We start from the raw sequence: 20,108 nt of genomic DNA on the forward strand, positions 1-20,108 counted from the left end.
GTAGTTCTCACACTGTGGGATAAGGCCCTTGCTAAAGTGAAAATGGGGTTTGTTTGAACTCAGCATTGACCTGCTTAGTTCTGGTTTCCCTCGTGCATGAGTTACACCCCACTTCTTTCCACTACTGGTGAAAATGGGGGCAGGACTTCTGGATCCAGGTCCCATCACCATTTTTAAAAGTACGGAGTCTCTACTACTCTGCAGAAATCTGGCCCAATATCTCCTTATGTGGCTTGTGTCAAATTTTGTTAGCTAGCACTCCTTCGAAGTATCTTGGGGCTTTTTTGTTATCTTACAGCAAATGCTACTGTTACAAGCCTGTCTGTTACTATATGGCGGGGGATGTAGTGGCGCAGTGAATGGGGAGGCATTGCCACAGGACTAGTAATCCAGAGATCCAGAGTAATGCTCTTGGGACCTGGGTTCAATAAAAACCTAGAATTGGAAGTCTACTGATGACCATGTAATCATTGTCGATTGTTGTAAAAACCCATCTGGTTCACTAGTGTCCTTCAGGGAAGGAAATCTGCTTTCCTTATTGGCTCTGGCCTACATGTGACTCCAGACCCACAGCAATGTGGTTGACTCTTAACTGCCCTCTGAAATGGCCTAGCAAGCTACTCAGTTGTATCAGGCTGCTAAAAAATCAATAAGGAATGAAACCGGACGGGCCACCTGGCATTGACCTTGGCACTAAAAACAACATTGGCAAACTCAGCCTTGTCGACTGTGCAAAGTCCTCCTTACAAACATCTGAGTGCTTGTGCAAAAATTGGGACAGCTGTCTCACAGACGAGTTAAGCAACAGCCTGACATACTCATACTCTCGGAATCATACTCTACAGGCAATGCCCCAGACACCATCATCACAATGCCTGGTTATGTCCTGTGTCCTGTCCTGTCCCACCGGCAGGACAGACCTGCCAGAGGTGGTGGCACAGTGGTATACAGTCAGGAGGGAATTGCCCTGGAAGTCCTCAATATCAACTCTGGACCCCATGAATTCTCATGGCATCAGATCAAACATGGGCAAGGGAACCTCTTGCTGAATACTACGTGCCACCGCCCGCCACCACCGCCGCCACCACCCCCCCCCCCCTACTCAGTTGATGATTCAGTGCTCCTCCATGTTGAACACCACTTGGATGAAGCATTAAGGGTGGAAAGGGTGCAGAATGTACTTTGGGTGGCTGACATCCCACAGACTGAGCTGGCCAAGTCCGAAAGGACATAGCTGTTAGACTGGGCCTGTGGCAGGTAGCGAGGGAACCAACAAGAGGGAAAAGCATACTTAATCTCATCCTCACCAACCTGTCTGCTGCAGATGCATCTGTCCATGACAATATCGGTAGGAGTGATCACCGCACAGTCCTCCTGGAGACAAAGTCTTGTCTTCACCTTGAGGATGCCCTCCATCGTGTTGTGTGGCACTACCACCATGCTAAATTTGATAGATTTCAAACAGACCTAGCAATTCTGAGCAACCATGAAGTGCTGTGGGCCATCAGCAGCAGCAGAATTGTACTGGAACACAACCTGTGACCTCATGACCTGGCATACCCCCACTCTACCACGACCATCAAGCCAGGGAATCAACCCTGGTTCAATGAAGAGTGCAGGAGGGCATGCCAGGAGCAGCACCAGGAATACCTAAAAATGAGGTGTCAACTTGGTGAAGCTATAACACTGAACAACTTGCATGACAAACAGCATAAGCAGCAAGTGATGGACACAGCTAAGCGATCCCGCAACCAATGGATCAAATCTAAGCTCTGCAGTCCTGCCACATACAGTCGTGAATGGTGGTGGACAATTAATCAGCTCACTGGAGGAGGAGGCTTCACAAATATCCCCATCCTCAATAACGGGGGAGCCAAGCACCAGTGCAAAAGGTAAGGCTAAAGCGTTTGTAACAATCTTCAGCCAAAAGTGCCAAATAGATGATCCATCACGGCCTCCTCCAGAAGTCCCCGGCATCACAGATGCCAGTCTTCAGCCAGTTCTATCAAGAAATGGCTGAATACACTGGATAGTGCAAAGGCTATGGGCCCTGACAATATACCGGCAATAGTACTGAAGACTTGTGCTCCAGAGGTTGCTACACCCCTAGTCAAGCTGTTCCAGTGCAGCTACAACACTGGTATCTACCCATCAATGTGGAAAGTTGCCCAGGTATGTCCTGCACACAAAAAGCAGGACAAGTGCAACCCAGCCAATTAGCCCCATCAGTCTACTCTCAATCATTAGAAAAGTGATAGAAGGGGTCACTAACAGTGCTATCAAGCGGCACTTGCTTAGCAAATAACCTGCTCATTGGTGTTCAGTTTGGGTTCTACCAGGGTCACTCAGCTCCTGACTTCATTACAGCCTTGGTTCAAACATGGATAAAAGAGCTGAACTCCGGAGGTGAGGGGAGAGTGACTGCCCTTGACGTCAAGGCAGCATTTGACTGAGTGTGGCATCAAGGAGCCCAAGCAAAACTGAGGTCAATGGGAATCGGGATAAACTCTCAGCTAGTTGGAGTCATACATAGCAGAAGGGAAGATGGTTGGAGGTCAATCATCTCAGCTCCAGGACATCACTGCAGGAGTTCCTCAGGGTAGTGTCCTCGGCCCAACCATTTTCAGCTGCTTTATCAACGACCTTCCTTCATTCATAAGGTCAGAAATGGGGATGTTTGCTGGTGATTGCACAATGTTCACCATTCATGACTCTTCAGACACTGAAGCCAGCCATGTCCAGCAAGACCTGGACAATATTCAGGCTTGGCCTGTTAAGTGCTAAGTAACATTCATGCCACACAGGTGCCAGGCAATGACCATCTCCAACAAGAGAAAATTTAACCATCGCCCCTTGACGATCAGTGGCATTACCATCACTAAGTCCCCCACCATCAACTTCCTGGGGGTTACCGTTGACCAGAAACTGAACTGGACTAGCCATTTAAATATTGTGGCTACAAGAGCAGTGCAGGGGCTAGGACTCATGCAACGATTAACTCATCTCCTGACTCTCCAAAGCCTGTCCACATCTACAAGGCACAAGTCAGGAGTGTGATGGAATACTCCTCGCTTGCCTGGATGAGTGCAGCTCCAACAGCACTCGAGAAGCTTGACACCATCCAGTCCGCCTGATTTGCACCCCATCCACAAATATCACTCCCTCCACCACCGATTCACAGTGACAGCAGTGGGTACCATCTGCATTGTAGGAACTTAGCAAGGCTCCTTAGATAGAACCTTCCAAACCCATGACCACTACCACCTAGAAGGACAAGGGCAGCAGGCACATGGGAACATCTGCAAGCTCTCCTCCAAGTCACTCACCATCCTGACGTGGAAATATATCGCCGTTCTTTCAAAGTCGCTGGGTCAATATCCTGGAACCCCTTCCTAACAGCACAACGGGTGTACCTACACTACATGGACTGCAACGGTTCAAGAAAGCAGCTCACCACCACCTTCTCAAGGGCAATTAGGGATGGGCAATTAATGCTGGCCTAGCCAGTGATGCCCACATCCCATGAATGAATAAAAAGGAACATAAATGCAAAATATTGTTACATAGTCACAGGCTCAACTCTGCCCCTGTCCATGTTGGCAAGCATGCTTTCTTTGAGGGAGTGTGTTAATGAGAGCAGTTATGTGAGCAGTTTGGAGATTCTGGCTATTGCAGTGGAATCGCTAAGAGTCTGTGAGATGTAGGTGAGTGAGGGTTGTAATCATAGCGAATGTGAGAGGATGAGGAAAAGTAGTTGTAGTGAAGGGTGATGCAGTGATTGTTGGACAGTGAAGGCAAGTGGGGGAGGGGAGGCATTAGATCTATCAGTGTTGCTGTTAATGAGACTGTAAGTGGTAGATCCATGAGATTGGAGTGGTATTCTCACCTCTAGTTAGACGATTATGTTTTTTGGGACATTGCAGCCATGTCCCGGGTGCAATGATCCTTCCATTGACATACTCTTCTCATGGCCTCCTGAGTTGATGCCTGAAGGGTTTCCTGTTCCTGGGGAGGTGAGAAATGGATGTAATTCCTCCTGTTCACTGCCTACAGACCAGGGTCTCCAAGGCAGCAGCTAGTGAAGAGATTTGGTGTCCCCTCAACTGCCTTTCTCCAGCCATTCAACCCGAGGTTTTTCTCTGTTGTCGGTAGCCAACCTTTTTAATAGTTGCTGACTACTTTTACATGGTAAATGATACCCAATATCCATCCCCGCCACAGCCATGTAGCCGATGAACAGCTTGAGTACCATCATTAAAATTATCAGAACATCATATGCAGCAGAGGCACACCTGCGTACGGACACCACCAAATTACTAGCGCAATAAGTACTTGAAAATTTGCAGGGCTGGGAAAAAGCCAGGGGAATGGGACTAAACTGGATACCAAGAAGCCGACACAGACACACTATGCTGAATGGGTTCCTGCGCATTGTGATTCTATGAAGGATGTGTTGATTCTCCAGTCTGTATATCACAGTTTTTTTCTGAATTTCTTTGGGCCATGTTTTAAGGCTCTCTAATCTGTCCCAGCACCCAAAGCATTGCTTTAACACCCCCATATCTGCTCAATCAGCATCCTGTTCACTCATGATTTGTATCTGTTTTCTGCTGACCTACAAAATTTGTTATGACGTGTCGTACCTTGTAGTGACAACACTAAGCCCACTCCTACAACCCATACATGCGTACCTGTCCTTCAAAAGTCTTGCGTTAGGTTTGATTGCCATTAAATATAAGTAATGTGTGTTCATCCCCCCAGGAACTGTGCAATAATTTGGGGTGCAGCAGTGATGGTGGTGTTGCTGGCCTGGTGGTATTATCTACCTCCACTTAGTTCTACCAAGGTCCACAACTGCTACAAGCCTCAACATGCCTTCAATATGGCTTTTCCTAATGTTCTCGTAGCTAGCCTCTCGGTCCCCACCTTCCAAAGCTTCAACTTGTTCAAGACACCACAGCCTGATGCCTTTGCCTGCACCAAGCTTCCCACCTTACTGATATTGCTGAGATGTTTAAGTATGTCAACCCTTTTGCTAGATTTAAGCAACAAGTCAATAAGTCAATCAGCTCAAACATTTGTTATTCAGTGTATTGATAAAAATAACTAGCCCTCAGGCAGGTGTCCACAATAATGGAACCCTATTGTGTGCAACTTTGATGTAAGCAAATCCCAAAAACTTGTAAGTGTTTCCCAGGTCATGAAAACTTTCAGTACCCAATGGTAAATGAAGCCAGCTTGTTGCATGTAACCACACTTCTTCTGGTGTGGGAATATTCTCTGGAACAGGATTTGTTTTCATATTATTTCCAAAAAGTTCCTTGAAATTTGTTTCATCTCAGCCCACCATATTTTCTCCTTTCGAACTTGATGATCGTACACTCTGAGGCCATAGACATTGAAGGTCAAAGCCGTTTCTGCATCAGTCAGAAAGAGGTGTGATTTGAGTGGGATAAATCTCAGTTAATATGACTCCCCCAGCAGGTCATGATCTTGAATGACTCATCCTAATTGGGTGAGTTGAAATCATATGTGGACCATCTAGGGAAAGATGAACTTCAAAAACCAATTTAAGTTTATCAGCTGCCATTAAATTAGATTGACTGATGGGCCACTTTGAAGATGATTAAATATCATTGGGGTGCGTAATATTCAACTGAGTGAGACTAGCTCTCACTTTAAAATGGCCTAGAGTTTGATTAAATGGATAGGCCTCATTTAACCAGACTAAAGTACTAGGAGCTGCATGTTTTATTTTTTCTAATAGAATTCTGCACTTGTAACTGAAATTGATTCTCGCACTTGCTCTTTTGCTCTCTCCTCATTCAAGCACCCAGAAGAATAACATCATTAGAAAAAGCATATGCTGCTTTACAGGGTAAGCTCTCTATTCCCCTTATTGTACCTTTGAATGACTGCAAGTGTAGCTCTCTTAATGTACACGTGGGCATTGCATCATAATTCTTCTAACTGCTTCCATTGACAGGACAAATGTCTGACCATTTGAAATGAGAATTGCAATCTCTGGTGCACTCGGCAAAAGATATGGCCCCTGTGTGTGCTTTCCCAATCCTTAAGCGAAAGATTCAACTTACCATCACTGATGAGTGGCCCACAGTCTTTCTAGTGGCCTGTAGACAATATTGAAACAGTTTATGCACTTGTATTGAATTTTAGTTCAGCCAGTTAAGTGGAGAATGTCCAAGCTCTGGAGGAAAGCTCAGAGCAAGTTGGAGCTTGCACTGTTATAAGTGCAAGAGAATGGGGGCAGGGTACACAAGCCACTCAGAGTCATAGAACTAAATCTGCCTCCCTGTCTTTACAGAAAATTGATTATTCAATTTTTCACTATGAAACAATCTATTTCACTTTTCACACAGATTTTCTGTAGTATTTCTGTCAGTCACAAGGGCTTGGAATGGATACAATGCGGATAAAGTCATATGATCATAAGAAATAGGTGCAGCAGTAGACCATTTGGCCCCTCAAGTCTGCTTTGCCGTTCAGTAAGGTCATGATTGATCTTATTGTGGCCCTAACTCCACTTTCCTGCCTGCCAACTGATAACCTTTGACTCCCTTGTTGATGAAGAATTGGTCTCACTCAGCTGTGAATATATTCAATGATCCAGCCTTCACTGCTTCAGTGGAAGAAAATTCCAAAGACCAACGACCATCCAAGAGAAGAAATTTCTCCTCATCTCAGTCTTTATGGGGAGACTTCTTATTTTTAAACTGTACTCCCACAGATTCCCCTATGAAGATAAACATCCTCTCAGCATCTACCCTGTCAAGCCCCCTCTAGAATCTTAAATGTATTCTCTCATTCCTCTAAACTCCAAAGAATATAAGCCCAACTTGCTCAACCTTTTCTCAATGACAACCCCTTCATCCCAGGAATCAGCCTAGTGAACCTTCTCTGAACTGCTTCCAAAGCAAGTATATCCCTCAAGTAAGGAGACCAAAACTGTACACATTACTTTAGATGTGGCCTCACCAATGTGCAGTTGTGGCAAGACTTCCATACTCCATCCCCTTTGCAATAAGTGACAACATTCAATTAGCCTTCCTAAATACTCGCTGTACCTGCATGCTAACTTCTTGTGGTTCATGTAGAAGGGCACCTAGATCCCTCTGTGCCACAGCGTTCTGCAGTCCCTCTGCATTTTGCCACATTGTTCACCATGTTCCAATTTTTTGCCCACTCACTTAACCTATCTAAAAACCTTTACAGAATTTTGTATTCTCCTCACAACTTGTCTTTCTACTATTTTTGTATTGTTAGTAAATTTGGCTAGAATACAGCTGGTCCCTTCATCCAAGTCGTAATATAGATTGTAAATAGTTGAGGCCCCAGCACTAAATCCTATGGCACTCCACTAGTTACAGTTTGCCAACCTGAAAATGACCCATTTATCTTGACTCTGTTTCATGTTAGTTAGCCAGTCCTCCGTCCACTCCAATATGTCACTCCCAACACCATGAGCTCTTATCTTGTGTAGTAATAGTTTACATGGCACCTTATCGAATGCCTTTTGGAAATCTAAATTCACATCATCTGGTTTGCCTTTATCCACCCTGCTTTTTACAGCCTCAAAGAACTCTGATAAATTGATCAAACACAATCTCCCTTTCACAAACTGTGTTGACTCTGCCTGATCGTATTATGATTTTCTAAACGTCCTGTAAATGTTACTTCCTTAATAATGGATTCTAGAATTTTCCCTATGACAGATGTTAGGCTAACTGACCTACAGTTTCCTGCTTTCTGTTTCCCTCCTTTCTTGAATAGGATATTACATTTACAGTTTTCCAATCCACTAGGGCCGCTCATGAATCTTCGGGAATTTTGAAAAATTATGACCTATATATCCACTATCTCTGCAGCTACTTCTTTTCAACCCTAGGATGCAGGTCATTAAGCCCAGGGGACTTGTTAGCCTTCAGTCCCATTCATTTTCCCAATACTATTTCTCTAGTGATTGTTTTAAGCTCCTCCCTCCCTTTTGGCTCTTGATTTTCTACTATTCGTGGAATGCTCTTGGTGTCTTCCACTGTGAAGACATATACAAAATACTTGTTCGTTTCCTCATTCTCCATTATTAACTCCCCATTCTCACTCTCTAAGGGATCAATGCTCACTTAAGCTACTCTTTTCTTTTTTAAATACTTTCCTTTTTATATGTAGAAACTTTCTCACTGTCAGTGTTTTTGTTTCTTGCTAGTTTATTCTCACACTCTAATCCCCTAATCTATTTTTTAAAATTATCTTTTGTTGGTTTCTAAAAATTTCCCAATCTTCTGGCCTACCACTAATCTTCACAGCACTGTGCACCTTTTCTTTCAGTTTGATACCATCTTTAACTTCCGTAGACATGGATGGTGCATCCTTCTTGGAGTCTTTCTTTCTCAATGGAATATATTTTTGATGAGAGTTATGAAAAAGCTCCTGAAGTGCCTGCCACTGCTTCTGTACCATCTTATTTTTTAATCTATTTTCCCTGTCCACTTTAGTCAACTCTGTCTTCATACCTTTCTAATTACCTTTTAAGTTTAGGACATTTGTTTTAGACCCTCAAACTGAATGGAAAATTCTGTCATGCATGATCACTGTTGCTTGCAGGATCCGTTGCTCATCTTCCCTGCGGTCCCTGCTCTTATCCAAACAGGCTGCAAGAACTTCGAACCTGTTGGACAAGTGCAAAGGCTGAGGCTCATTCATTGGCACCTTCTTGATCCCAAGACCTATCTAACTTGCACTCGCTCCCTCTTGTCCATGACCATGACCCAAATCTGAAGTATCTACTTAAGGAATGTGACTGCCTCTTGGAACAAAATGTCCAGGTTTTTTCTCCCTCCTTGATGCATCGCAGTGTCTGAAGCTTGAACTCCAGCTCATCAACTCTGAACCAAAGTTCCTTGATCTGCAGACACTTACTGCGGGTGTGGTTGTCATGGGCTACACTGGTGTCCACGAGCTCTCACATGCTTCAGCTGCAACACAGCACTTGCACTGCCATCTTTAATGTGTTTTAATTAACTAATTAGGTTTCAAGTTTAGAAATGCCACTCAATAATATCCACTTTACTTCCTTCACACTCTATTCCATTTATGGTACTCATGCTGTTTTGGAGTTTGATATTAGAGAAGCCAACCATGTGGGCAGAGCACTTTCATGAAATCCTTCCTCCTCTTTGTGCCCATAATGTATTTTTAAGGCAAACCTTATATGTTAATAACTTACATTGCACAACCAGCTAGAGAAGAGGACAACATTTCATGGAAACGGATTATCTCAAAGGGAGTACAGTGGCTTGAAGCAGCAAATTCCAGGCGGTAGCCAAATAATCAGGAGGAGGCACAATGGAGTTCTGGTACTTGGCCCAAAGGGAAGCTAGCTTTGATGTTGTGGGCTATCCTTAGCGGTTAACCCAGCTGAAGCTACTAATTATCTGCCTGGGAGTTGCTGTTGCTCAGAAAATGGTGCAATACACATAAAAATTTGAAAGGAATGCTCTGCTGATGAGACCAAGGTCCTAAGCCTCTAGTGTTGAACTTCATGCGATGTTGCAACTTATTCAGCAATGTGATATCCTGAGAATTGAACAAATGCTTCTCTTTTCGTCATTTATATCATACATGAGATACTGTTTGGCTCAGGTGTGATGATAGCAATAGAAATATTATGCTAAATAAAATATTCATCCAGGGTTCCGACTATCCTTTAACATATTTTAATTTTTGAATGAAAGAAAATAGCTGTGTACTGTCATTGTGTGTTCAGAAATTCACTGCTGTGTAAACTCTGTGAAAACGCCTGGCATCTGGTTGGAAATAGTGAAAGGGCTCAGTGGTCGAAAATAGTGTGAGAGATCACTGGTGTGTAAATAGTATTATGGGGATGCTGATGTGTAAATACTGAGAGAAATCGCTGGTTAGGAAGTTTGAGGGTTGATGGTTTGAAATACCATCACGGGTTTATTCCATTATTCTGGGATTAGCCAGAATGTTGTGGATTGTCTTAGCTGCTGTGGTGCAATTTGTCACAGCTGTCAACATGCGAGCAGAGTTTTCAGAGTAGGTTGTTGGATGTGGATTGGCCTGAAGTCAGTGAGATGGACGCTCTTAATAAAAGAGATTAATTTTTTCAGCTTTATAGTTGCAGACCCTCAATACCAGGCAGGGAAAAGCCTCAAGTAAGAGCTGTGTAATTGTTAACATAATGCGGTAGAGGTGTGTGCTCTACTGAATGCTCTCTTCACCTTTTAATATTTTGGTCACTTTTCACAATTTAGAGGATGAAGAGGCAAACAGACTTGGAGAGAAGGTCATACTCAGAGAGCAAGTCAAGGAATTATTCAATGAAAAATACGGTATGTTCTCAGTTATTTCAATGAGTTGAAAATTTTTCACTGTCTCAGCTCTGTTTTCAAATTCTAATTTTCAGAAAATTTGTGATTTGTATTTTGGATCTTTTGAAGTACTGATTTTGCTTTCAAATTCTGCTTTCCTCATGATTTCCAATAAGTGATGCTTCCTAGCTGCAAGTAATCCCCTTCCTCTATTTCCCCCGTGAATCACGTTGCAGAAAAATTCTGTAATAATATGATCATAATGTACTCTGCAGTTAGCATGAGTTTTGCTCTGCATTGAGCTCTCATTAGTACCATTCTTATTTAAGAATACATTGAAATCTGGAACTCTCATCTCCAGTGGATGCTGGAACAATTGAAGTTTTCAAGACTGATTTTTGTTAGGTAAGGGTGTCAAGGGATTATTGATCAAAGGTGGAATGATCAAATGGGAATGAGTTGCTGATCAGCCATAATCTAACTGAATGGCAGAGCAGGATTGAGGGACTGGATGGCCTAATCCTATTCCTAATGTTCCAATATAGACTTTGGTTCCATGCCTTGCCTGAAGTTGAGAATCATTTCAAGGGTATGGTTCTGTGAGAGCCAGCTGCTCTGCAAAACCTCCCCCAAGATTCGTTCAAAGAAACATAAGATCATATAAAAGCCATTTGGTTGTTGGGAAGCCCAGAGTGGACTCTTGAGGCTGGATTTTCATGGAAGTGGTGGGAAAATTGAGTTGGGAAACTTCCCAACTCGTCAGACCCATCTCCTTTAAAAATGTCCCTGTCCACCATAATTTTGTTCTGGCAAGGTGGGGTGGGATGGAGTTGGGCCTGCCACCTCTGGAGGCAGGCCTGTGGCGGTCAGATGGCAAGCCTGGTAGGCTAGAATGCCTGCTTCTGTTTACTGAGATATGAGCCTAATTTTAATATGAATGTTGGGTCCTCAAACCTTCACCAGCTCCTCAACCCCCTCCACATACCCCCTCACATCCCCATGCCCCTTCCATGCACCCTTAATACCCCCTTGTCCCCTCCATGTTCCCTCATACTACTATGCCCCAATATTTCCACCCCCTCCCCCTGCATGCACCCCATGTATCCCCCATTGTCACTCACCCAGTACCCACTATTGGAAAACCTCAGGAACCATGTCTTTGAAATAGAGGTGAAAAAAATAAATTTCTAATAATCTAATTTCAAACGCACTTCAAAATGAAAAAAAAACTCTCATTCATAAAACCCGTCCAAAACATTTATTCCCCTCAAACAGTCAATCTGTTGCAAAAACTAACATCTATTTCACTGACCATATCAAAGACCTATAAAATCTCCTTAAAACTGTCAAACAACATATTAATTCAGCTCCCTGCTGCGATAAGTGGTTCTTGAGTTTTTGAAACCCTGCCAGGCATTCAAAGTGCAGGAACAGCTAAGGACTTTTTTTCCTCTGAGGGAAAGGTGTTAAAGTTTTCTTTTCTTCATTTTAAAAGGACTACGGGCATTTAAGTCATATCAGATTATTACACTAGCGATCCCAAGCAGTGTTTACTTCAGTTTAGAATGCATAAAAGTTGTTTTCCCAATGGGAAAAGTATTCGAATGCATCTGAACACTTAGACAATGCTGATCAATGTAAAGGTCAACTTACATTTGCAGAACACTGCAAATCAATCACTGCAGTAAAAAAAAATCTAACTGACAATACACCATCTAACTATTGAAACTGAAAGAACGGATTTGAATTTCAAAGGCTGACAAAGAATTCCAGAAGCAGGTAGCTGTTTTTTTTTGTTTGTTTCCCCACTTGGAACTGGGATACTGTACAGTTCTTGCCTCCTCTGAGAGGCTGTTAATCACATCTACTTACTAAAGGAGCCTGAATCTACTAAAATTTCTGGAGTGGATGAGTTTAAACTTCCACCCCCGCAATGGAGCTGGCAAGCACAGGAGTGCTGCATGTGGGCTGACTCATGTTTCTTATCCTGTGCCGGATAAAATTGCCAAAAATGGGAATGAGAGTAGGAAGCCTACCTTTTTTAAAGGGATCCCGCATCATTCCAACTCGGGAAAAATCCAGGCCTTGATCTGGAAACCATATGATAAATGTTTGCAGAATAATTGGCAATGGGAGTTGGGAGAGAAGGGCATTGCTGCCAAGCCCAATTCTGTTTTCCAATAACATCTTCACATGTGATTTTTCTGGAAGGCGGTATGGATAATAATTGGGAGCACTATTCTTATCATCCTCTACAAGCTGCCCTCACTCAGACTAATTGAGATCAAATGTCAAGACATATCCCTGGAATCAAACTCTTTTTACCTTCCAAGGTCTGTTTGCTCAGTGCTGCAACAGAGTAGTGCCTATACCCATGGAGCCATGGAGGGAACCATCTTTAATGTACTTTCAGTATCACCTCAGCCAACATCAACTTAGGAACCATAGTGCAACAATACTTTCAGGAGGGGACAAGGAGATTTTTAAAATGCACTGTTAAAGAAACAATTTATTTTTGACCAACCAGATATCTGTAATGTATAGAAAACCATCACCATGTTTAAGAGGCTTAAAGTCAAGCTGTTGAGAAATCTACATCCACCCGCAGAATTGTGGTTTCCACACCAGGGACTGCATGTGTTGTTAATCCATAGGGGCATGTTCCACTTACCAAGTCCAAATCCCTAAGGGCCAGAAATAATAGGGTTCCAATTATGAGGTTTATAGGATTGTTATGTTTTAGGACGATGCCTTTAATTTAAGGCAAAATGAAAGGAATCATATGACCTGTTCTGAAGCCTGCCTGTGGGTAGTTTGATTGTTACAGATTAAAGGAAGGCTTAGGTTGTTTAGGAAGAAGATGCAAGGTGTTTACACTTGGAGGGAATGGCAACAGCCTATGTGCTAACGGTGGATAGGCTGTGACTCTCCAAAGTCCCAGAAAAGTTTTGAGAATGTTGGTTTGTAAACAGTTGCACTTTAATCTGTCCCTTTATTTCCAAGATAAAAAGGAGTTGGAATGTCAACGATAGCTAATTAGCACCTCTACCTGGATACAAAGCCCATGTGATTCACATTGCCATGGAGACAGGCTTTGAGAAGGGAAGGGTCTAAAATATCCTGGAAAGCTTATCGACATTGCTAATCTGTCATGACTTGGGAGAGGAAATGTTGCTATAGGCAACTGGGGTTCACCATGCAGGAATGCGGGTGGGAGCTTGCGCTCAGATTGGAAAGATAAAATTCATAAGCAGTTAAAACGAATCTGGAAGCTTCACCTAGTATGTGCTAGAGAAAGAATCTCCAGCGAAAAACCCTTCACCATGAAAGACAGCTCTGAGATTAAAAGGTCCCAAGCTCAAAATGAAAAGAACAGAAATAAACCCTCGGAAGCTAAGAATCACTTTGGACTCATTCCAGGAGAATTGAATGTCTACTTAAAGGACAATGAAAAATATATCTGTGAAGTGTGTTTTTGATTGTGCTAAAAGAAACAGAGAAATGTTCTGTTCTGTGGTTTAAAGTATTACTTGCCTACAAAGATAGTGTTTCGTCCTTGGTGCTTTTAGTCTTTTGTTACAGTACAAGCCTTATGATTGAAATCTTGTAATGTCAATCTTTCTGGGAGCTCGAATTTCTTTTTAAAGTCAATGGTCTCTATGGAAATCGTAACTATAGAAGCAAATGTGCTGAAGGTTATTGTGGGTCTTTAACTAGCCAAAACCTTGCAGTGGACTAGAGTTATTTCTTAATGCCAGCTATTGCCATTCTAGATTTAGGCATTGCCTTACTAGGTTATCTGGAATAAAGTGAGAGGAATGCTGACCCCACACCCCTCCACTCTCCCCCTCCTAGGGAGAGGTTGAACCCTTCAGGTTTCTCTAACGAGGCTCTCTGCACCTGTACCTCTCTTTCCTCCTTGAAGGTGCTCCTTAAAACTTTGACCAAGTTTTTATTCATCCTAATATCTTCTTACCTGGCTTGGTATCTGTGCCAACTGATGAGCACTGACCTGAGCACTCACAAGGCAGACAGCAAGTACCAGAAGCTCCTCACAAACAGTATGGTGAGCAGCTTAAAACAATGTGTGAGCACATTGCTACCATCCCCCTTGACCACTGCATAGACAGAAATAGAAGGAAATCAAAAATGCATAAAATATGGGTATGTCATAGGCAAGGGAGGGGGCAGCATCATCCCAACCGATGGATATCTTGAGATAGGGTGATTTAAAGTTCTTTGTAGTTTATACTTATTAAAATATTATATTTCAGGAGAAGCTCTGGGACTGAATCGGCCTGTTTTGGTACCATACAAATTAATCCGGGATAATCCTGATGCAATTGAAGTGACTGGGCTACCAGATGACATCCTTTTCAGGAACCCAACCACCTATGATCTTAGCAGACTGGAAAAAATTCTAAAAGTCAGAGAACGTATTAGGATGACTATTAAAAGTCAATTACAGTAAGTGTGAAAATCCTTATCATTAACCCACATCAGTACTTTAGCTCCATGTGGAAGCGGAATTGTTGTTCAGCTGAGTCACAAATATGTGGAATTTACTTATTTCATGTTCAATGTTCAAGCAGTAAATTTTGTTCCTAAAGAAAGGAGCAGTTCACTGATTAAATTGCTTCTGGCTGCACCAGTGCAGGGATTTCCTGTGAATAGCATAAAATAAAAGCTAATTCATTGGGAATGTCATGGAATATGTGTATCCTGGAAACGTGCAATTCCTAGAAGAGACAAATTATATTTTCCTTTAGATTATATTATCACTTGCACATGTATAGTTTCACATTGTGGCTTTGATGGTTCTGAATTTATATTCCCATTAAATTGTCTGGCTCAGTCGAACTGAGTGCTTAAGAACAGGATATGGAAAAGTTTGAACAGATGAAAGGTTCTCTTTGAGCTCTGTGCTTCAGGGAGGCATTTCAACTCTTACACTGTGATGAAAGCAAAACCCCTTTTTCACTGTCAGGAGGGTCAGTAACCAAAGGACACAGATTTACAATTATTGGCAAAAAAAACACAGGGAGGGGTGGTGGGGGGTAAGATGAAAAGGATTTTTTGAGCAAGTTGTTGTGATCTGGAATGCACTGCCTGAAAGGGTGGTGAAAGCAGATTCAGTAGTAACTTTCAAAGGGGAATTAGATATATACTTGAAAAGGAATAATTTGCAGGGCTAAGGGGAAAGAACTGTAGAGTGGGACTAATTGGGTAGCTGTTTCAAAGAATGCACACAGGCACGATGAACCAAATGGCCTCTTTCTATGCTGTATGAATCTAACTAAATTTTCTTTGACAATATTCAGCACTTTCTCTTTAAATGGTACACGTTTTTGTTTTTGCATACAAAGATGTTTCTTACAATGGATATTTAACCCATTATGTGTGTTTCTGATTGTTTTTATGTTCATTTTGTTTGTTGCCATTTTTGCTGAATATTTTGCACAAGGCTATCTTTATTGGTTAATATTTATTTACAATTAAATACGGTCTGTCTATTAAATTTTAATATCTGCCATTTGAAGTGAGTGAGATTAATTGCAGTCTTGTACTACACAATTCTATAAAAAGATTACTGCAAGTTGGAATAGTTGTTAACCCATTGCGTCACACAACTCTGCAAAATTACAAAGTGCAGCAACTTGATTATCAATTCATATGGGAACTCTGCAAACCATTGGGAGAGAAAATTGTTGTATGAAATGTAGACGCCTGGTAGATAGATTCTACTTTACCAACAAAGTCAAGTATGTTTCATCCTTCCTTTCTTAAACAGTGGCATTACATTTGCTACCTACTAATCTGCAGGAACTGTTCCAGAGCCTATAGAATTTTGAAAGATGATCACCAATGCATCCGCTATCGCTACAGCCACCTCTCTCAACACCCTGGGATGTAGACCATCAGGTCCAGGTGGTTGATCAGCTTTCAGTCTCATTAATTTCTCAATTACTACTTTTTCACTAATACTAATTTCTTTCAGTTGTTCATTCTTGCCAATCCCTTGCTTCTCTAGTACTCCTGGGGTGTTTTTTGTATCTTCCTCCATGAAGACATACACAAGAGGCAGAATTTTACATTCTGTGGGTGGGCACCCGATGACGCTGAGCGAGCATCCTGATGTCATCGCGCATGTGAGCAATCTACAGGTTGGCAGCCACGCATGGGTGTCAGAGTCACTTGTCATATAATTGGGCCTGAGATCACCTCCAACTGTGTGGGTGGACATCCCATGCCAGTGGCTTTGAAGGTCACGGTGGCCCTCCACTTCTATGCATCCAGCTCTTTCCAGGGGTCAGCGGGGGATCTTTGTACAGTGTCCCAATCAGCTGTCCACAGTGCATCAAGCTGGTGACAGAAGCTCTGTTCAGGCAGGTAATGACATTTAATAATTTCAGTACGGACGAGGCCAGCCAGGCTGAGCAAGCCAGAGGGTTTTTGGCGATTACTGGGTTCCCCCGCATTCAGAATGCACTCGACTGCACACATGTGGCCATCAAGGCAGCAGCGGGTCAGCCGGGTGCCTTTGTCAACAGGAAGTGATTCCACTCGATGAACATCCAGATAGTTTGTGACCATATGACGCAGATCCTGCAAGTCTGTGAAGGTACCCTGGCAGCTCCCACGACGCTTATATCCTCAGACACTCCCAGGTGCCAAGGCTATTCAGTGCTCCAGCCCAACTGGATGGTTGGCTGTTGGGTGACAAGGGCTATCCATTGAAAAGCTGGCTTGTGATGTCTCTCCGCCACCCAAGAACAGGGACAGAGCAACAGTATAATAGGTGTCACACCTCCACAAGGGTGGTGATAGAGAGGACCATAGATGTTCTGAAGATGTACTTCCGATGCCTGGACCGTTCAGGAAGAGCGCTAGAATACGCCCCCAGAACCAGTGTCACTGATCATGGTTGCATGCTGCGTTCTCCACAATCTGGCACTGGCAAGGGAGCACCCATTGCAGGAAAATGATCTTGACGCAGCTCCACAGGCCACAGAGGATGAATCCAGTAGTGAGTCAGAAGAGGAGTACGGTGAGGAGAACACTGAGAGTATGAAGGCAGACCTTTGTATCCTTCAGGGAGGTGGGGACACCAGGGAAGCCTTGATCCAATGGTCCTTCAGCTAGGCTGCTTCCACCTCATGCCAGGGCTTCCGCCTCCATCCCGGATGCCTGAAATGACCAGTTCATTTTAACCCAAAATCCACCCAAGGCCTATGCAATAAATTTTAAAGCCACTCATGTTCAGCATTAGACACTGGTGTGCCCTGCACCAAAAAGAAAGCTGAAGCACACTCAGGCCATTAAGACAAAAGCAAATTTTATATAATTTTGACACTCAACAAATGAACATTACCATATCTGGTGTCAGTGGCCACACTAGTTGTTATGGCAGATGATATGTGCCAGGTGGATCAAATCCACGAGGGAAACTTGATCGCGCTATTAGAAAGGTTTTGCAATTTGTGTTTTATTTTGAGATGCGTGCACTGAATTCAGTAGTAATAAGTCCACCAACACTTGAGATTTTTAAAAAAACTAAAATTAAAATATTTATTAACAAAAGAAAAGATTTCAGGCACACACATAGAACTACAAATTACTACTATAATAACTCCTAAAATTCCTAATTAACCTGACTCCCATTTGCACCCCTTTAAGGCAGTGGTCCAAAAATAGATATTTTAGATTTTAAACAGATCCAGCAAATTAATGCAATATCCTGGACACTGGAATTCAAAGTGGCTTTCTCCAGCTTCAGTTTCTGTAGACAGCAGGTTTACACACAAATAATGGAGGCTTCTCACACTTCTGATAGATCTCACAATGCCTTCTCCTTACACACAGCCTCATTCTCCTTCCTATATGCTTCTCCCATTTTAATATGTAAATTCCATTGTTTCCATATGTCTTTGGAACTTTTACCTTTCTTATAATATAAGTCTTTTCATGTTGCCACTATTCTTATTACCCTCTTTGAAATTCAAATCCCATTTCATCTATCTAAAAATGCAAATTCCCTTTACACCTTACGTGCCAGGACCCCAACTATGTTTACTCTTTAGCATATTAAAGACACTTTTACGTCTTTCTTCTTTTGATAACTTCAGCTTGCAGTCTGCTTGGCTACAAAATGTAATTAAATCACACACACACCCAGGACAGCACAACCCCTATAAACCTACTTTACAATAAACCAGAAAAATATTATGAAAATTATTGTACTCTCATGACACAGTAAACATATGAACAAAACATGGCAGAACAGAAGATCACCCGTGCTCATGGTGCCTTAAACTTACGTTTACAAGTACTGCATCGTGGTGTTTCTCCCCCTGCCTCCCCTGCTGGCAGTGTCATTGGAGACAGCCTGCTCACTCTGCTGTCTTGTTGGCCTTGATGACCTTAAAGGTCACTCTCTGGCCAATGGAGCCTATGCTGGCCCCACCTGGCATCCCCCTAGTCATCGCAGCCTCATCAGATGCCACGTTCACTGGCAGAGGAGTGGAGGAGCTGATGCCATAATCTAGAGTGCCCTGGGAGGAGCCTGCAGAAACAACAAGCAGGTCATGCACCAATGTGAGGTTGCTCTGGACCTCTCTGCTCACCATTGATGGACGGGCACCCAGCTGGGTGCCTTAGCCATCTCCTACATTTGGCACTGATCACCTGAGGTCATTGCCTGTGTGAGGGCTTGCAGGTCCGAGCACAACCCCAGGAACCCCTGATTCTGTCCCTGGAGCTGTCTCTCCATGAATGTCACCACTCTCTCAATGGAGGAAACAGTGTGCTCAGTGATGAGGATCAATGCAGTGCTTGTGCTCTGCATCGACTCCTCTACAACAGAAACCATGGCACGCATACCCTCATGGATCTCTGCCAGATCCTTCTGCACATCCCGCTGGACATCCAGCATCTGTCACTGAATGGATGATTCCAGAGGCTCATCATCTGCCTTCAACTCAGCATCATCCTGGTCTCCAGCAATTCTCTGACTGCCGATGCCCTGGGCACTCTCTGCCTCCGCCTGCTCCTCAAGCAAGTGTTAAGTGCCCTCACCGCTGTGCACCGACATTCTAGTTGAAGATCTAATGTCCACTGTGTTGCTGGTATCTGTGCCGGTGCCTGGTTCAGAGAACAGGTGAGACTCAGGTGCATCTGAAGCCTGGCAGTCGTCTGGCGTCAGGGGTGGCCCTTTGGGGTCCTGCATACAAGTGCATGCTGGCAAATCTAAGGGAGAACAATGACATATCATTAATTTAAGTGTAACTATGCATTCCAGGCACCCTGGTGAGACAGTGGAGATCTGCATCATGGTGCTATCTCTTTCAATGATCAATGGGGACTCCAGGTTTGAAGCTCCCATTAATGATGAGACTACACAAGGATGTTTGCACAATCTGACACTCTCACCTCTGTGCACTGCACTCTTACCTTCTTCAGAGACCCCTGCCTCTCTATGACCGGCTGACCAAGGTGGATAGCGGCTCTCCAGCTCCAAAGCATCCATTTCATACCTCATCAAGATTAGGAGCTTTGGGGGCCTCTGCCTGTCTTTGACCTCTTAATTTTTTTATGGCTCCTCTTCTCCTGAAAGGACAGAGGAGCATTGATTAGTCCACTCTCTACCTGAAGCACCATTGCAACCTGGCCAACCCCACCTGAAGAACATGTTGCAGGGCACATCCGAGTTGTGGCCCTCGAGCCGGAAGGCGCTCAGGCCAAGCTGCCAGGGCTCAC

General features: G+C 43.4%; 1 protein-coding gene across 10 annotated transcripts in view; it reads left to right on the top strand.

Moving 5' to 3' along the window:
• gtf2ird1 (GTF2I repeat domain containing 1) overlaps positions 1-20,108 on the top strand; it is a 198,028-nt gene that overhangs the window by 167,081 nt on the left and 10,839 nt on the right. For 9 of the 10 annotated variants that reach the window (XM_041198276.1, XM_041198275.1, XM_041198284.1 and 6 more), the window contains 3 exons: positions 5,831-5,878; positions 10,296-10,373; positions 14,627-14,819. In XM_041198276.1, the coding sequence (XP_041054210.1) occupies positions 5,831-5,878; positions 10,296-10,373; positions 14,627-14,819 (319 nt within the window). Of the gene's footprint in view, positions 1-5,830; positions 5,879-10,295; positions 10,374-14,626; positions 14,820-20,108 lie in introns of those variants that run through there. The other variant, XR_005944285.1, reaches the window with a different exon arrangement.

This window comes from Carcharodon carcharias, chromosome 10, assembly GCF_017639515.1.
Source record: "Carcharodon carcharias isolate sCarCar2 chromosome 10, sCarCar2.pri, whole genome shotgun sequence".
Taxonomy (NCBI): domain Eukaryota; kingdom Metazoa; phylum Chordata; class Chondrichthyes; order Lamniformes; family Lamnidae; genus Carcharodon; species Carcharodon carcharias.